This window comes from Camellia sinensis, chromosome 15 (genome assembly GCF_055761805.1).
Source record: "Camellia sinensis isolate YWXY chromosome 15, ASM5576180v1, whole genome shotgun sequence".
Lineage (NCBI taxonomy): Eukaryota > Viridiplantae > Streptophyta > Magnoliopsida > Ericales > Theaceae > Camellia > Camellia sinensis.
The window spans coordinates 28,365,625-28,381,436 of record NC_138975.1 but is presented as its reverse complement, the minus strand read 5'-3'; the positions used below and the strand labels follow the sequence as shown (position 1 = coordinate 28,381,436).

The 15,812-nt window shown below is 30.3% G+C and overlaps 1 protein-coding gene and 1 long non-coding RNA gene across 2 annotated transcripts; one reads left to right on the top strand and one right to left on the bottom strand.

Annotated features, from left to right (window-relative positions):
• Nucleotides 1-5,547: 5,547 nt before the first annotated feature.
• On the bottom strand, nt 5,548-5,922 carry LOC114313696 (uncharacterized protein At1g15400). Its single transcript, XM_028260107.2, has one exon. The coding sequence runs from the start codon at nt 5,920-5,922 to the stop codon at nt 5,548-5,550; it is 375 nt and encodes a 124-aa protein (XP_028115908.1).
• An 8,552-nt stretch (nt 5,923-14,474) lies between these two features.
• On the top strand, nt 14,475-15,181 carry LOC145813369 (uncharacterized). Its single transcript, XR_014356372.1, has 3 exons — nt 14,475-14,573; nt 14,703-14,954; nt 15,070-15,181. It is a non-coding gene; the product is annotated as an uncharacterized LOC145813369 (long non-coding RNA).
• The last annotated feature ends 631 nt before the right edge of the window (nt 15,182-15,812 follow it).

Here is a 15,812-nt window from a genome sequence, read left to right as displayed (position 1 = left end):
TTCATTAAATTTTACATCAGATTTGAAATTTAGTAAAAAAGTTATTTTTTTGAGTTTCAATGGTTTCAACAAATTGGTATCAAATTGAGAAAACATCAAAGGTTTCACCAAATTGATGACGTCTTGCTCCTTTCACCAATTTACTGTGCATTACGGGTGCAATTCGGGCGGGTTCGGTCGGGTTGAGAGGTTATCCAAACCCAGCCCAAGTTGTGCTGAGACCTGCCCAAGCCCGAATTGTAACCCGAGGTTGTCTGTCCAAGTCCGATCCGAATTAAACTTGAATTGCCTAAATTGTAAATGAATTTCAGTTTTTTTTTTTTTTTTTGCAACTATGTTATTAAATTATTAAAATTTGACTCTATTTACAATTTTTTTTAATAGAAAATCATAAATACCATCAAAACAAATAATTTATATAATGTAAGAGAGATGTCACTATAGTAGTCTTTACAATTTATGAATGAAAATAAAAATAAAAATAAAAAGTAAGATTTTATGTTATTTGTATATATAATATATATTCAATATAATTTAATAATATAAATAACTTTAATATCATGTAATGACTAATAATTTATATGTATATTTAATATTTTTATATATCTATATATGTATAATTCGGGTTTCGGGTTACTCGGGCTGTGTGACGTCTTTGCCCAAGTCCGCCCAAATTTAATTCGGGCTTCTGAATTTTTGCTCAAGTCCGTACCAAATTTGAAAATATTTTGTCCAAATCCTAAAAAAATTCAGGTTGGGCTCGGGTTGAGCCCGCCCAAGTTGCACCCCTACTGTGCATAGTCGTTAAAGCAGAAATTTGTAAAATTTTTACACTAAGTGGTCGATCACCTGGTCGACCACCAGGTTGACCAGCCGGTCGATCGGCTCATTCAAAAATTGGCTTGCGAACTGGTTTAAATAATTCAAACTACTAGTTCAAACGGTTCAAAAAAAATTTATAAAAAAAAAATTGGCCTTACCAATCGACTGGCCGGTCAACCAACTAGTCGACTACTTCTCTTTTAATGCACGGTTGGAGCAAGCCATATCAGATTGAGAAAATTAACTTTTTTTTACTCAAATTTAACGAAAATTTTAATTCACCGTTGGAGATGCTCTTATACTCATTTTTTTTGGTTACTTTCTCGATGTTATGAACCCTTTTTCTCTGAAATTTCGTTTGTCATTCTATACTGATCCCCACTTTATACTCAACGCTCAATGAGTACGTTTATATCACATTTAATCTATCATCAATCTAATGTAATGGTAGTTTGATATGTCACATCACATAACAAAATAAATGTGTTATATCTAACATTATTGTTTATTTTCTAGCTTCATTTGTGACAATAAAAATAATAACAATAAACAAAAATGCTACTTTTCTAGTATTATATAGAAAAGCAAATGTTAATAATTTGTTAGTGTAATTAACTATGTACTTTAATCATTAATGTTTCAAAAATTATTTTTGAAAAATAGTTTTTATATTTTCTTGTGTTTGATATGATGAAAAATAAAAGTTTACAAAAAATATTTTAAAAGATTAATAGAAAACAAGTTTACTTATGCCAAAAATGATAATCATTTTTAAAATATTTTTTACCATATGATATCATCACTGTCACAACTATTATTACCACCATTGATATTTTTTGTTTTACTCCTTAGCCTATGGGATTGGATTGAATTACCAATCCACGGTCTAACAAAAATCATATTTAGTTGGGAAAAATTTCACGAGATTAAGGCCTCGTTTGGGAACAGGTTAATTTAGTAACTTTTTAGTTATTTGGCTAAAATATGAACTAAAAAAAATTGATATGTTTGTGATGACTTTTTGACTTTTTACGAAAAGATGTGCAAAAAGTAGAAAGAAAAGAGAAAAAAGGTTCATGGCTCAAAAACTAGTATGTTTGGAACCTGACTAAAAGTTATTTTTAACTTTTAACTTATTTTGAGTCACATCATATTTTTATTTTTTTATTCATTTTTAAAAAATAAATAAATAAAATATATATATATATATATCAAAAAGTCAACATTTAACCTACTGTTCAAAACAACTCTTCCATAAACAAAAAAACACATTTAAAGTCTTAAAATTTTATCATTATCAATATAGGAGGCAAATTAAAAAGGAAAAAAAAAAAAAAAACACTTGTCAGTCAATAATCTATTCATAGAATCTATTGGTAATTATTCCTTTCTCGATTTAGGAGGTTTGTATAATGTAGCATTTGTTTGTAAACAAACACCCCCTTAATATATTAACCATTTTAAGGCCCATTTACAATGTGCATGAGAGCAAAAACCCAAAAAAAAAAGAGACAAAATGGGTGACATAAGCGCTTAACTAATTTCTTGGCTCCACACACTGCAAAGCACACAAGTTCTTATATGCCCAAATTGGCACCATATTAGTCAGATCACACGTGTTTTTCAACAAGACAAAGTAGTATAGAATATCTCATTAAACATGATTTTTTCTTCTTATTTTTACCAAATTTACACGTAAGAATTGCGTGGTCTTTCTATTTCAAATCAAATTACTTTATCATTCATTTTAGATGATTTTTTTTTTAATTTTAAAATTAGGATAAATTACGCTTATAATAACCCCTACACTTTTATTAAAGTTTTACTTAACTCTTTTGCTACTTTCAATTGTAACAGTTAAGTTGTAGTTTCACCCTTTCATTTGTTTATCATTAACAAAATTGACAAAATTTATCATTTGAAGCCAATGTGATATTTTTGTTGCTTCATTACTACCATTTCACTTTTATTAAAATTTCACTTTAATACTCGCGTTTTTATTGAATCTCACTTTAATCTCCCAATTTCAATTTCTATTAGCTTTATTAACCGTTAATGGATAGAAGGGTGAGATTGAAATATAATTTAAAGTATAGAGCGTTAATTATCACAATTAAAAGTGAAGAAATCAAAATAACATTTTGATAAAAATACACAAATACTAGGTGTAATTCACCCTAAAAATGGGTGTGTTTGGTTTAGTTTTGAAAGATAAATTTTAAAAAAAAAAAAAATTTGAAGAGAGTTTAGAAATTTTTTTAGTTTGTTTAGTTGTATATTTTGGAAATAGTTTTGGAATATGAGAGTTTGAGATGATTTGATATTTTATTGTAGTTGAATAGATGTGTGTAAGAGAAAAAGTAATTGAGAAAAATAGAAAAGAGAGAAAAAGTGATTGATTAATATGTAAGAGAGAGAAAGTGATTTTGAAATTTTTTTTCCAAAACCACTAAACCAAACAAAATTTTAAAAAAATTTCTCCAACATTACTTTTTTAAAAACAAATCAAACAAGGCCTACGAATCTGTGCTACTTTACAATTCATATATGGGTCATACAATCTTTTTAACAAGAAGTTTTGCTAAAGAAAATTGAAAAGTTTTAAATAGGGAAGATTTTGATACACACCTTTTAAAAGAGGATATCATATGTATCTTATTAAAAAAATAGTATAATTTTATATTTTTTAAATTATAATTAAAAAAATCATAACTAAATAATACATAAGATATAGTAACAAAATATCTCATAAGTCATTATCAAAATGAAGTCCTAATTAATTAAAAAACTAATTGATAGGTGATTAGGGTAGGAGGTGGATAGTAGAATTTCCCCTTTTAAATTTAGGATGTGGCTTGTGTCCGTTTATAATTAGATTAGACCGTATTATTAGGTCTTGTGAGCTCATCACAGAATTCGTATTGATAATCTGAATCATTTAATGTGTAAAATTCATTGAGTACTTCATTCTTACAAAAAATCATATTAATTGGATATCAATAGTTATTTGATCATACCACATTTTTGTCAACATTCAGTATGATTTAAAAAAAATATATTATTAACAGAAATATAATCTGATCAAGTAACTATAAATATTCTCTTATCTAAAAAAAATTATAAATATCCAATAAATATAATTTTTTATAAAAATAAAATACCCCACAAACTTTATATATTGAATCATTTGAGTTATTGAAGTGAATTTAATGGGCTCACAAAGACCCACTAAGACGATCTAATCCGAAGCTGGACGGAAGACCAGCTCCTATGCACTCATTACCGTTGTCAGATCGCAAACTGTTTTTGAAAACGTTTCTTTTTAGATAAGCTTTCCACATATACTCTCATGTTTTTTAATAAACACTTTTTAATTATTTTCTAAAATTAAAAAAAAAAATTGCATATTAATAAAATGTTAAATTACACCCTCGTGAAATTAAAAAAAAATAAATACAAAAATTCTCATAATTTAAAAAAATTATATTATTCTCTCTTATAATTTTAATTAATATAATATTTAAAATTTTAAAAATGACGTTATCACTTCACACTGAAATATATATTAAATTTATAAGATTTATTATTATATTTTTTTTCTTAATCTCAGAAATGGCAACATAGTTCAACCAAAATAAAATACAATACGAAAGCCCTGTTTTTAAAGTTTTTATTATTTTTATATTTACTTTTTTTTTAAAATACAAAATATATAAACGATGTCATGCAAGTATTTTCCACAACTCCCTCGTGATTTTGTCTGATGAATCCCGTCAAGTCGCGGTTGGTAAAAAATTGATGATCTAACAACATTTATAAATATAATTTATTTTAGTTTCGGCCTCTTTAATTTTATTAAAAAATATATTTATATAATTATATCTAAATTAAAATTATAAAATTTGTTATATTTTTCTAAAATTTTAGAAGAAATTAATATAATTTACCTTAAAAAAATTATATTCTACAAATTTTTATATAGAATTTATACGATGTGACAAAGTCATTTGTATAATTAAAGTAAAGTGATTGACTTCAAATCTAATTAAAATCATAATGTATATAATTTTTTTTAATATCATTATTATTCTGATAATTATTCAAAGAAAAACAAAAATCAAAACATAAATAGAACTTATCTCAAACTCACCAAACCCAATTATAATAAAAAAGCTAACAATCACCAAAAGTTATCAAACTCCCACAATGTGACACCATCAAATGGTGCTACACAATTTCAATTCTTCAAATTTTAAGCTTAGTTAATGAATGGGTTTCCTCCTTATCTCCAATTGAACGATACGAATTAAAATTAAAAAATTAAACAATTAAATAAATGTAATTAATTTTAAAAATAAAAATAAAATTAACTTCCTAATCATGAAACAATATCCAATTTCAATTAGATAATTATGAGGAAGACCATAAAGAGAGAGTTTCATAAATTGGATCTTACTTTTTTGTACAACAAAATCCTCCTCAAAAGCTCAACCAAACCAACAAAATATATATATATATATATATCCACATATAATTAATAAAATTACATCCACCAACCAAACCACAAAACCTAAATTGAAACTAAAAACATGAAGCATGAAAACAACAAAAACAATTTCCCTAACAATTATTTTATTGAGATTTGACTTTAAAATGTAACCAAACCTATAGAACAACAAACAACACTACAAGGACCAATCATCATCATCCACGTATCACCGGAGACTATGTTCTATGCTTACCGGACTTAGGTCGGCGACGAGTCTCGCCGTTTTTCCCAAAAGCACTGCAAAATCCACACGCAGAGAGCCTCGGAGACGGCGGCTCAATAGCCGGCGAAACCTTGCCGGTGCGGAAGCCTCGTCCGCCGCCGTTGGATCGGCTGCGTTCGATTGATCCAACGGCTACCGAAAGTTTCGCGTCTTTGATCTGCTGATCTTGATGATGTTCTTCTTGTTCGTCTTGTTGTTGATGGTCTTGAGATTTGATTTCGTCTTCTCTTTGTGCTCGATTCAATTCTCCTAGAAATTTATCGTCCCATACCAGTCCTGATGAGCCTTGCCTCCTGAACGAGATTTCAGATCTCTGCAACCCAGCCATCTCTCTCTCTCTCTCTCTCTCTCTCTAGAAATTTATTCGGTGAGGATCAGTGTGAACTCCAAACTCCGTTAATTGTTGTTTATGACTTCTCATATATAGGGTGTTTAGAAATTGGTTTTTTTTAATAATTTTTAATTTTTTTTATAATTTAATAATTTATAATAATTTTTTAATTAAAATTTTAAATTTTAAAATGAATCATAATATAAATTATTTATTCTATTATATGAAGTGTACAATTCTGTGAATAGCGTCAATTTTTTTTTTTTTTTTTTTTTTTCAGCGGTACCCTTTTTCAGCGGTACCCTACATGTTTAATAACCACTAAAACTATTATATAAATTGATAAAATTATCTAACAATTATTACATGTAAAAATTATTAAATGAATTAGGACATTTGTGAAAAACAAACAGTATAGGCTTTGTTTAGGAAGTGGGTTGGCTTTTTGATTTTTTAGTTTTTTAGACTATTTGAGCCTGGATTAAAAAGTTTGGTTTGGGAAGGACTTTTTGACTTTTTGGCTTTTTTGACTTTTTTTTTGTGAGAAAAGAGTGTAATGATTATGAGTTGGATGTGATGTTTTATTTGTTGTGGTTAAAATAACCTATTTTGTCTTTTGTGGCTAAAATAGCCAAAAAAAACCTCAAATCTTGCTTCCTAAACGATGCCTACTAGAGACACCGGGTACTATTTTGACAATTAGGTTAGATTTGTTTTTTTATTTTTAGTTTTTTTTGTGTCATTATATTTTTATTTTTTACACGTTTTTTAAAAAAATTAAAAAATTAATTTTTAATCTACTCCTCAAAATAGACACAGTGTTTGATAATTTTTTTGATAGATTATCTAGTGTTTAGCATTTTTTGTAACACCAAATCGGATGTACCCTTTATATATGATATTAATATAATGGCTTATTTTGATAAGTAGATTAAAAATTGACTTTTTAATTTTTTTTTTTTAAAAAACATATAAAAAAGTAAAGAGGTAATATGACCCAAAATAGGGGGTAATTCTATTTCCACACACCAAAACATCTCATTCAACATCCTTTCTCAATACACATACCAACTATTTTTGAATTTTGTGATTGGTAAGAAGAGTTTGGGGCTTTTTTGGCTATTTTAGCCACAAAAAACAAAACGTCACATCCAACCCATAATCATTACACTCTTCTCTCACAAAAAAAGTCAAAAAAGCCAAAAAGTCAAAAAGCCCTTCTCAAACCAAGCTTTTTAGCCCAGGCTAAAATAGCCAAAAAAGCTAAAAAGCCAAAAAGCCAACCCACTTCCCAAACGGAGGCTCAATACACAATCATTTTTGCCAAAAATATCCATTTCTTTGACATTAAAACCCTAAACTAACATCCATTTGTAAGTGTTGTTTCTTCTCCCATGCTTTGGTCTTGAAAAGAATTTTCATTATGTATAACATTGCAAAAACTCTGTTATAACTCTATTATACAAGGCCAAGAAGTTCATTGCAGAAACTAGGGTTTGAATCGGACACTTAGGATTTGATTGCGACGAAGCCAGTGGCCGAAGAAGAGGTTGATCTTGTGGAAAGAGTAAGAGTGTGAGAGGTTGTGATTGGTGATTAGTGTTGGAAGTTTGAGTTTGGAAATCCGGAAATTGAAGCTCTGATTCCCGAAGATTGGAGGTGAAGATTTGGAAATTTGACAATGATGTTGATTGAAGAATGTAAGGAGTGATTGCTCAGGTGTGGAACAAAGTAGTAATATAGTATAAATGATAAGAACAATAGAAGACATAATATATATGATGAAGAGCGAGAGATGTATGAGTTAGGAGATGGAGATCAGTGTGGCTGCCATGGATCCTGAGCTTCGAACGATGAGAGGAGATTAAAAAATTAGGGTTTTGGTGGAGAAGATAAGAATACTTTAATAATTTTATTTTAGGATAAAATTGTAATAAAAAAATAAATCATTAAGTGTGTGTACAGAGGTAGATAGGTGTTTGGAAATCGAATTTCCCCAAAATAGGTTTAAAACTAAAAAGTGACTTTTAGCCAAGTTCTCAAAATAGGCTAATATATATAGGTAAAAAGTATATATGTATGTATATGTATATATATATATAGGGGTATTTCGGCAACACACAAAAAAAGTCAAAAGTTAGCTTTGAATCCATTTTGGATCACATCACATCACACATAAAACAATAAAAAAAAGTTAAAAAAATTAATTTTTAACTATCTTTTCAGAACATGAGAGAGAGAGAGAGAGAAAAAAAGGTAACTATAGGCTAGTTAGGAATTGGTCATAAGATGGCAACTTAGTCAAATCTCTTTATTTTAAATCATTTTGTTTAGTGTTAAACAAATAGTGATTGAGGGAGTCATTTGCTTAATCACGCCAAGAAAATATTTTAATGTTTTTCATATGCACAAAAAGACATAAATTTAGTTTGATACAGATCTGATTAACATTTTTTTTTTCTTGTGTGTTAGAAAAATAGTATACAAACAAATATGATTTTTATAGGGAATGATATGTCAGTGGAATCTTTAATTTATAACTTAAAATTAAAATGTTTTAATTTGAAATGAATTTACTACACGGTATTACATTGTGTATGAAAGTTTGTAAAAAAAATACTATTTGTATATCATTTATTATTTTTACTAATATTTTATAGGGACACTTTTTTATAAATCTCTTTTAATCTACTTATGTTTCATTTAGTTTACATTATTATCTTATGTTCCAATAAATCTTGTGGGTGACATAGTTACCAAAATATCCCTAATAATATTCACATTTACAGCGTAAATGTTTACACCATCAATGTGAATGTTAATATGTCAACGTGAACATTTACACGTCAATATAAATATTCACATTGTAAAATATGAATGTTCACATCACCAAGTTGCTAACCGTTCAAAAAATATTTGTAAGGGTAGAAATATTCATAAAATACCTTAAATATAAGAATTAGGATTTGGTAGATCAAATGTCAAAATAATAGGACTTTTTAAAATATAAGAATATCTTATGGACTAATTAAGATACAACCACTTAAAAAATAATTTTTTAATAAATTTTCCTATTTTATATATAATTAATTGTATTTGTCCCAAAGCCGCCTTGATTTAACCAATAAATCAATGATTATTGGTTTTTTTTTGGGAGGGGATTTTTTTTAAGGTCCCTAATAATAACAATTTAGAGGATAAAGGACACCCAAAAAGATAGTGATGCATCAGGTCCCTGAAACAACTTGGCGCGCATTTTTAATTATTTTGTGGACCAAAATACCCTTGCCAAAATCAACACAGAAACAAACTCCTTCCGACGTCTGAGTTACATTCCAAACATCCAGCATCTTCACGAACAGGAGAACAGCAGAATTAGGGTTTCAACATTATCTGCACCATCGACATTAGAGCTTCGTTATCTTCTCCAAAAATTATTCTCATTCCTTCCTCACAAATTTCTCTGACCTAGGTTAAAGCTTCGTTTTCACTGCTCATCATCATCTCAGTCCATATTCGTCACGTCGCATCTTCATCTCGGGCCATATCAGCTCGTCATTCAAGTTTCATCCTAACTCTGGTCAGTTTTTCTACAATACAACTAGATTTTCTCTAGAAACACAGTTAATAGCATTTTATAATAACCTTCCATAAATTAGGGTTTCAATTTCGTAATAAAAAGCTACCTGAATTTGGAAAAAGTTATTTCTGTGTATTTTGAATTTATTCTTCAACATGTTTGTGTGATTTTATCTGTAAATTTCTCTGGCATTTGAATTTCTCTGATTTTTTATTAATGTACGTTTCTTCTTTCAATTTTCTCTAGCATGTTTATTTTCACAAAAATAATTTTCTGTGTTTTTATCTTATTCTTAAACATGTTTCTGTAATTTTGTCTATAAATTTTCCTACTCCGTAAATTTCTCTGTAATATGTATTTTTAATTGGAATGTCTATCTTAATCTGGAATGTCTATTGCTTTCTTGCCTCTGTCTTAAGTTTCTCTGGTATTTATAATTTTCTCTGACCACATCACATCACTTTCCTCCCTTGTGTGTCTTTGTCATTTTTAATTTTCTCTGAAATTTTAATATTATGGACTGGAATGAATGTTTCTTCTTTGAATTTTCTCTGCCATGTGTACTTTGAGAAAAAGTTATTTCTCTGAATTTTGATCTTATTCTTGAACATGTTTCTGTGATTTTGTCTATGAATTTCTCTGCTTTGTAAATTTCTCTGGAATATGTATTTTTCTCTGCAATGTCTATTACACTCTTGCCCCTGTCTAAGTTTCTCTGGTATTTATAATTTTCTCTGACCACAGAAATATGGTTAATTTTCTCTGGTTGTGTATGTAAATTTCAATTCATAAATTACACTTTCCTCCCTTGAGTGTCTCTATCATGGTTAATTTTCTCTGGTTCTGTATGTAAATTTCTTTTGCATTTTAATATTATGAATTGAAATTTTCTCTAGAATGAAAATTTCCTCAAGAATGTGTAATTTTCTCCAAAATGTGCATTTTTCTCTGGTATGTTTATTTTGTTCAATTCTTGATTTCAATATGGTGTAATTCTCAGTGGCATGTTTACATTACTTTGTTTATTTTATCTTTGCTAATTGTGGAATGGAAATTTTCTTTCGCTTACCATATTTACTTTTTTCTATCATTCATTTTCTCTAGTATGTTTACTTCTATATGTAATTTAAACAATTATTGAAAATTTCTCTCCCATGTTTATGATGCTGTGTTGATTTTCTCTGACATTTAATTTTTAATGTCCAATTTTCTCTGGCATGTCAAATTTTCTCTGGCATGTCCAATTTTCTGTAATTTTTCCTTATCTGTAATTTTCTCTGGCATCTCCAATTTTCTCTTTTCTGTAATTTTCTCCCTTATCTGTAATTTTCTCTGACATGTCCATTTTTCTCTGGGATTTAATGTTGACATCTCTATGTTTTAATCATTGTTTAGAAATGGCAAAATGTAAAAGCAGCGAAACACCGGAAACACCAAGCAAAAAACAGAAACTCTCTCAGTCTTCTTATGGACTAGGATAAAAAACCAGCAGCAAAATACTAGAAACACCAAGCAAGAAAGAACAACTCTCTCAGTCTTCTTATCATCTAAGATCAAAAACCAGCACCAAAACACCACAAACTTCTCCCCAAAACACACAAGTCCAAGCTGATGAAGCAACTAGCACCCAGATGAGTACCCCAACTTCAAAAGACTTAAGCTCAAGGGGGAAAAAACCTGTTAAACTCCATAGAAAGAGAGCTCACTACAGCATTCAATTCCGATCCAACCTCTCATCTGTCGTCTCCTTCTTTCAAACACTTAAATTCAATTCAAAACATCTTCTAGAGCTTCAAAAGACCCCATTCTGGTATTTGATCCAAGCTCTAACCACTGGAATGATGGATCTAAAGAAATCTAGGAAATCCGATGATGATGTAGTTGCCATAATCCAATGTTACAATGAAAAAACAAAAGCATTCACAGTTGGAAAGAAGAACCTGACCTTTACAACAAATGACATGACCTTGATTTTTGGTTTGGAAGGAGGTAAAGGAGCCATGTCATTAAGATACTCTAAAAAGTCAAAATCTGCATTCCTCAGGAGAAGATTCCAAAAGGACACAAAGCTCACTGGTTCTGTTCTTAAAAATGCCTTGGTCAAAGCAATGAAAGGCAAGCAACCAACTGACTTCAAAGATGTAGCAATCATTGTTACATTGTACTTGTGTCTCACCCTATTTTTTGCAACAAGTGGGAATTCAATAGGTTGGGTTTTTATAAAGTATGTGGAACCTCTTGAATCAATGAAACAGTATGATTGGCCGGAAGCAATCACATCAACATTGATTGATTCTATCATGGCATTGCACAAAACTCCAGAAAAAGTTACGGGGTGTGTCATTGCATTGCTGGTAAGTATAATATCCATTCAAATTTGCAGTTATCATACTTACAAATTTGTGCGTTTACAAAATTTTATTTACTTTCATTTTCATCACAGTATTGGCTATGTGAACATGCAACTATCATTGACTCAGAAGACAGTAACACAACTGACTTCCCAAGATGTGCCAAGTGGAACCTGCAAACCTTGACGAAACAGCTGCAGAAGACACCAGTTCACTCTCTTGCACCTCGACAGGTTAGATTCCTATAGCTACTGAAATCTCAGTGAAATTCCAAAATTTCTCTGACCATTGCTTTGTTTCCCTCCTTGTGCATTGATTGATTAAGATCAATTTTCTCTGAACTATCAATTTATGTTTTCTTCTTTGGTTACCACTGGTCTATTTCTGCCATTGTAATCAATTTTCTCTGCCATCCAAATTTCTCTGACCGCAATTGTAACACATTAACTTATATGCCCTGATTGATTTTCTCTAATATCAGAATTATGTTGGTTGTTTCATAATTTTCTCTGACCCATCAAATTTTATCTCCTTGTGTGTAATTTTCTCTGCCCATAACTTATATGCCTTGCATCTTTGATAAACACTGTTTATTTCTACCCTTCTAATGAATTTTCACTGGAATTCAAATTTCTCTTACACAATTATAATAAAACGTTAACTTATATGCCTTGATTGATTTTCTCTGATATCTAAATTATGTTGCTTGTTTCATAATTTTCTCTGCCTCATAAAATTAACTCCATGTCTCTAATTTTGTCTGGCCCATACAATTTTCTCTGAAGTTTGTTTCCCATTAGTATCATTTAGATGAATTTTATTTTCCTTATTTGAATTTTTTCTCTCAGTGAGTTTTGTAACATTTCTCTAATAAAAGAGTCTCCTGTTACAGATTGATAACAAGCAGCTAGTCAAAAACCCATCAGAGGAGTTCTGTCTTGGCAAAAAGACGAAGAAAGAATTAAAAAAGGCAATTGTCAAATTCAATGAGACATTACAAGATCCATCTGAAGATGGAGGGAATGAACAAGCAGAAGGCAACACAGAAGAATACGAAGCCAGCAATGGACAAGAACATCAAGCAAGCAGCACAGAAGAAGAAACCAGCGAAGAAAGTGAAGAAATAGAACCAGAAGACAAAGAACAAAATGAACAGAAAGAAGAAGACAGTGAACAAGAAGATGAAGAAGAAGATGAACAGCAAGAAGAAAACAAGGATGAAAGTGATGAAGAAGAAAATAATGAGCCGATGGACCAACAACATGATGGCATTTGTGGCTCAACAATGCATCAGCCTGAAGAATTTGAGGAATCAAAGGATGCCCAAATTGCTGATCTACGTCAAAGACTGAAGACACTTTCTCAATCTAAAAAAGAAGAAGACAGAAATTGGATTGAATTACTTGCTGAAAAGGATATTTCAATAAGAATCCTGACATCACATAACTCAGAACTTCAAGAAAAAGAAAGCACAATCCGAATGAAACTAAGGATGTTGGAGGTTGAAAAAGCAGACGATACAAAAACAATTCAACAGTTGAGGTGTTCAAATTCGGAGCTTGAAACTGAAAATGCTAAATTGCATGAACAAGTTCAAGAACTATCCGTCCAACTAGCAACACAACCATACCGAACACCAACACAACTTCAACCACAAGGTCAGTGAAAATCTTGAGCCACAAAAAGTTATGTCCTTGTGTCAACATAACTCAGAGAAATTTCTATTTATTATAATTTTCTCTGTCATTGGTAATTTTCTCTGGAAGTTATATCTCTCTGAACACATTAGTTATATTTCTACTGCTCATTTCATTTCTTTGTATATTTTCTTATTTCATTTTTGGGGCTTGTTTGATTTTCACTGTGTATAATTGGAATGCAAGTGGAACAACAACCAACAACCCAACAAGAACAAATGCCACACAAACAACAACCGAAAAAAAAAAAAACTCTATGGTAACTGCAAAATATTGAATTAAATAAATTTACATATTGAAATATCATCTGTTGCTTCAGAGAAATTTCACTTTTCCTAATGTTTTCACTGTCTACAGTCAAAAAAGATCCGACGTCAATGATAAAAAATTTAAAGGCAAAAGAAAGGAAGGAAAAGTAGCATGATCCAGAATTCCAATATCCCAAAGTTGCGAAAGTGACTAGAGCTTCAAAACAAGCTGCAAAGCAAGTTGAGCAAAGCACGAAGGACAAAGAAGTGCTTGATGCTGATGCGTACGTCTTGCCTCAACCTATAAACATCAGAAAATCTTGGGTCTTTCCACAAACTCTTCCAATTTCAAGATTGATAAAAGATCATATAAAAGACATCTTGCAGCACATATCAAATGTGTCTGGGCTTGAGTAAGTACAACAAACAAAATAGAACATAACAAACAACAAATTACAAACTTATGTTGCATTAACAACAATTCAATCCCTTCTTTGTCATCTTGTAGAGCTTTAATTTGGACAAGTGAGTTGAATCTCATTACCTTTGAAGACATTGGAAACCTAATAAAGCAAAAAAGAAATTGCCAACAATGTAAGTCTTTCCCTTTCATCAAAATTTCTCTGCAATATTCCATCAGCCTTTATAAAATAATATTATAATTATAAATCATATTTTTCAGGTCATTGATGGCTATGGAGAGATCCTTTTGGCTGACCAAATGAGAGAGAGACAACAACCAACCTCATTTTTTTTCACATCCATGTGCTTAGTATGTTACTACTATTTTATTTGATTTTCTCTGGAATTTACTTACTACTTTCTCTTCTTAATATACTTCTTGAAGCCAGTTGTGTCACTAGTCATAACAAAACCATTTTTTGATTTTCTCTGAACACAGAATTTCATCAAGATGACAGAAAATCAAACTTTTCAAGTGTCCTTATTTGACAAGCATATTGAAACAGCATGGAGGAACTACAGGTTCCTCCATTTCCCAATAAATACTGGAGGTAATGAGAAGTCCACACATGGAAATCACTGGACCTTACTTGTCCTGGACAAACAAGACAATTTATGGAGGTTCTACAACTCACTGAGGCCAAGGAGGGATGATGCAGAAGACAAATATGTCAAAGATGCAAAACAATTGGTAACGAGTGCAAATTTCTCTGAACCATCATCATCTTTATGTGATGATAATTTTCCTAGAATCCCATTGACTTGTCCGTAAATTTCTCTGTTATTTAAAAATTATTTTTTTGCAGCAAGATTACGTGGAGAATTTTTTGAAAGCTTGCCTTGAAAGAGACGCTCAATCACAACCCTCTTTCAAATTAATAAACGCACAAAACACAAGTTACGACTTTGAGTATGTCAACAATACTCCACAACAAGAAAGCGATTCGTAAGTTTTATACATCTATAAATAAGATAATCTGATTTGCATGTTTCTTAAAACTAACCATACCTATAATTTGTATGCAGTCTAGATTGTGGCCTTTTTGTCTGCTATATAATGAAACAATATAGCAAGCATGAACCTATCAGCTCCAAATTGTCCACACAAGAGATAGGGTTGATGAGGGCAGAACTCATAGAGAGATTTGTGACCGAAGTTGGCCGGTCATGGACTGAACCAATTGAAATACCTCCAGAAGAACCATAAATGTAATAGTGAAACTAGTGAAAGGAAGACAATGTACATATCCACATAGAGAAAATTGTCTCACATATATATATATATCCTTTCTTGTTGATACATTGAAGGAATGATGATCCTTGACATATATGTATATATTCTTTCTTGACTAATCTAAATTTCATTTTTTTTTTTATTTCGACTAATGTAAATTTCATACCTATCGATGGTTAAATATATATATATATATATTTTTATTGTCATTCACAGAGAAAATTGTCTGCCAGAGAAAATTGTCTGCAGAAATTTCTCTGGTATGAACTACCAGAAATTCACAGAGAAATTTAACTTGTATCGTCCCAAGGGGAT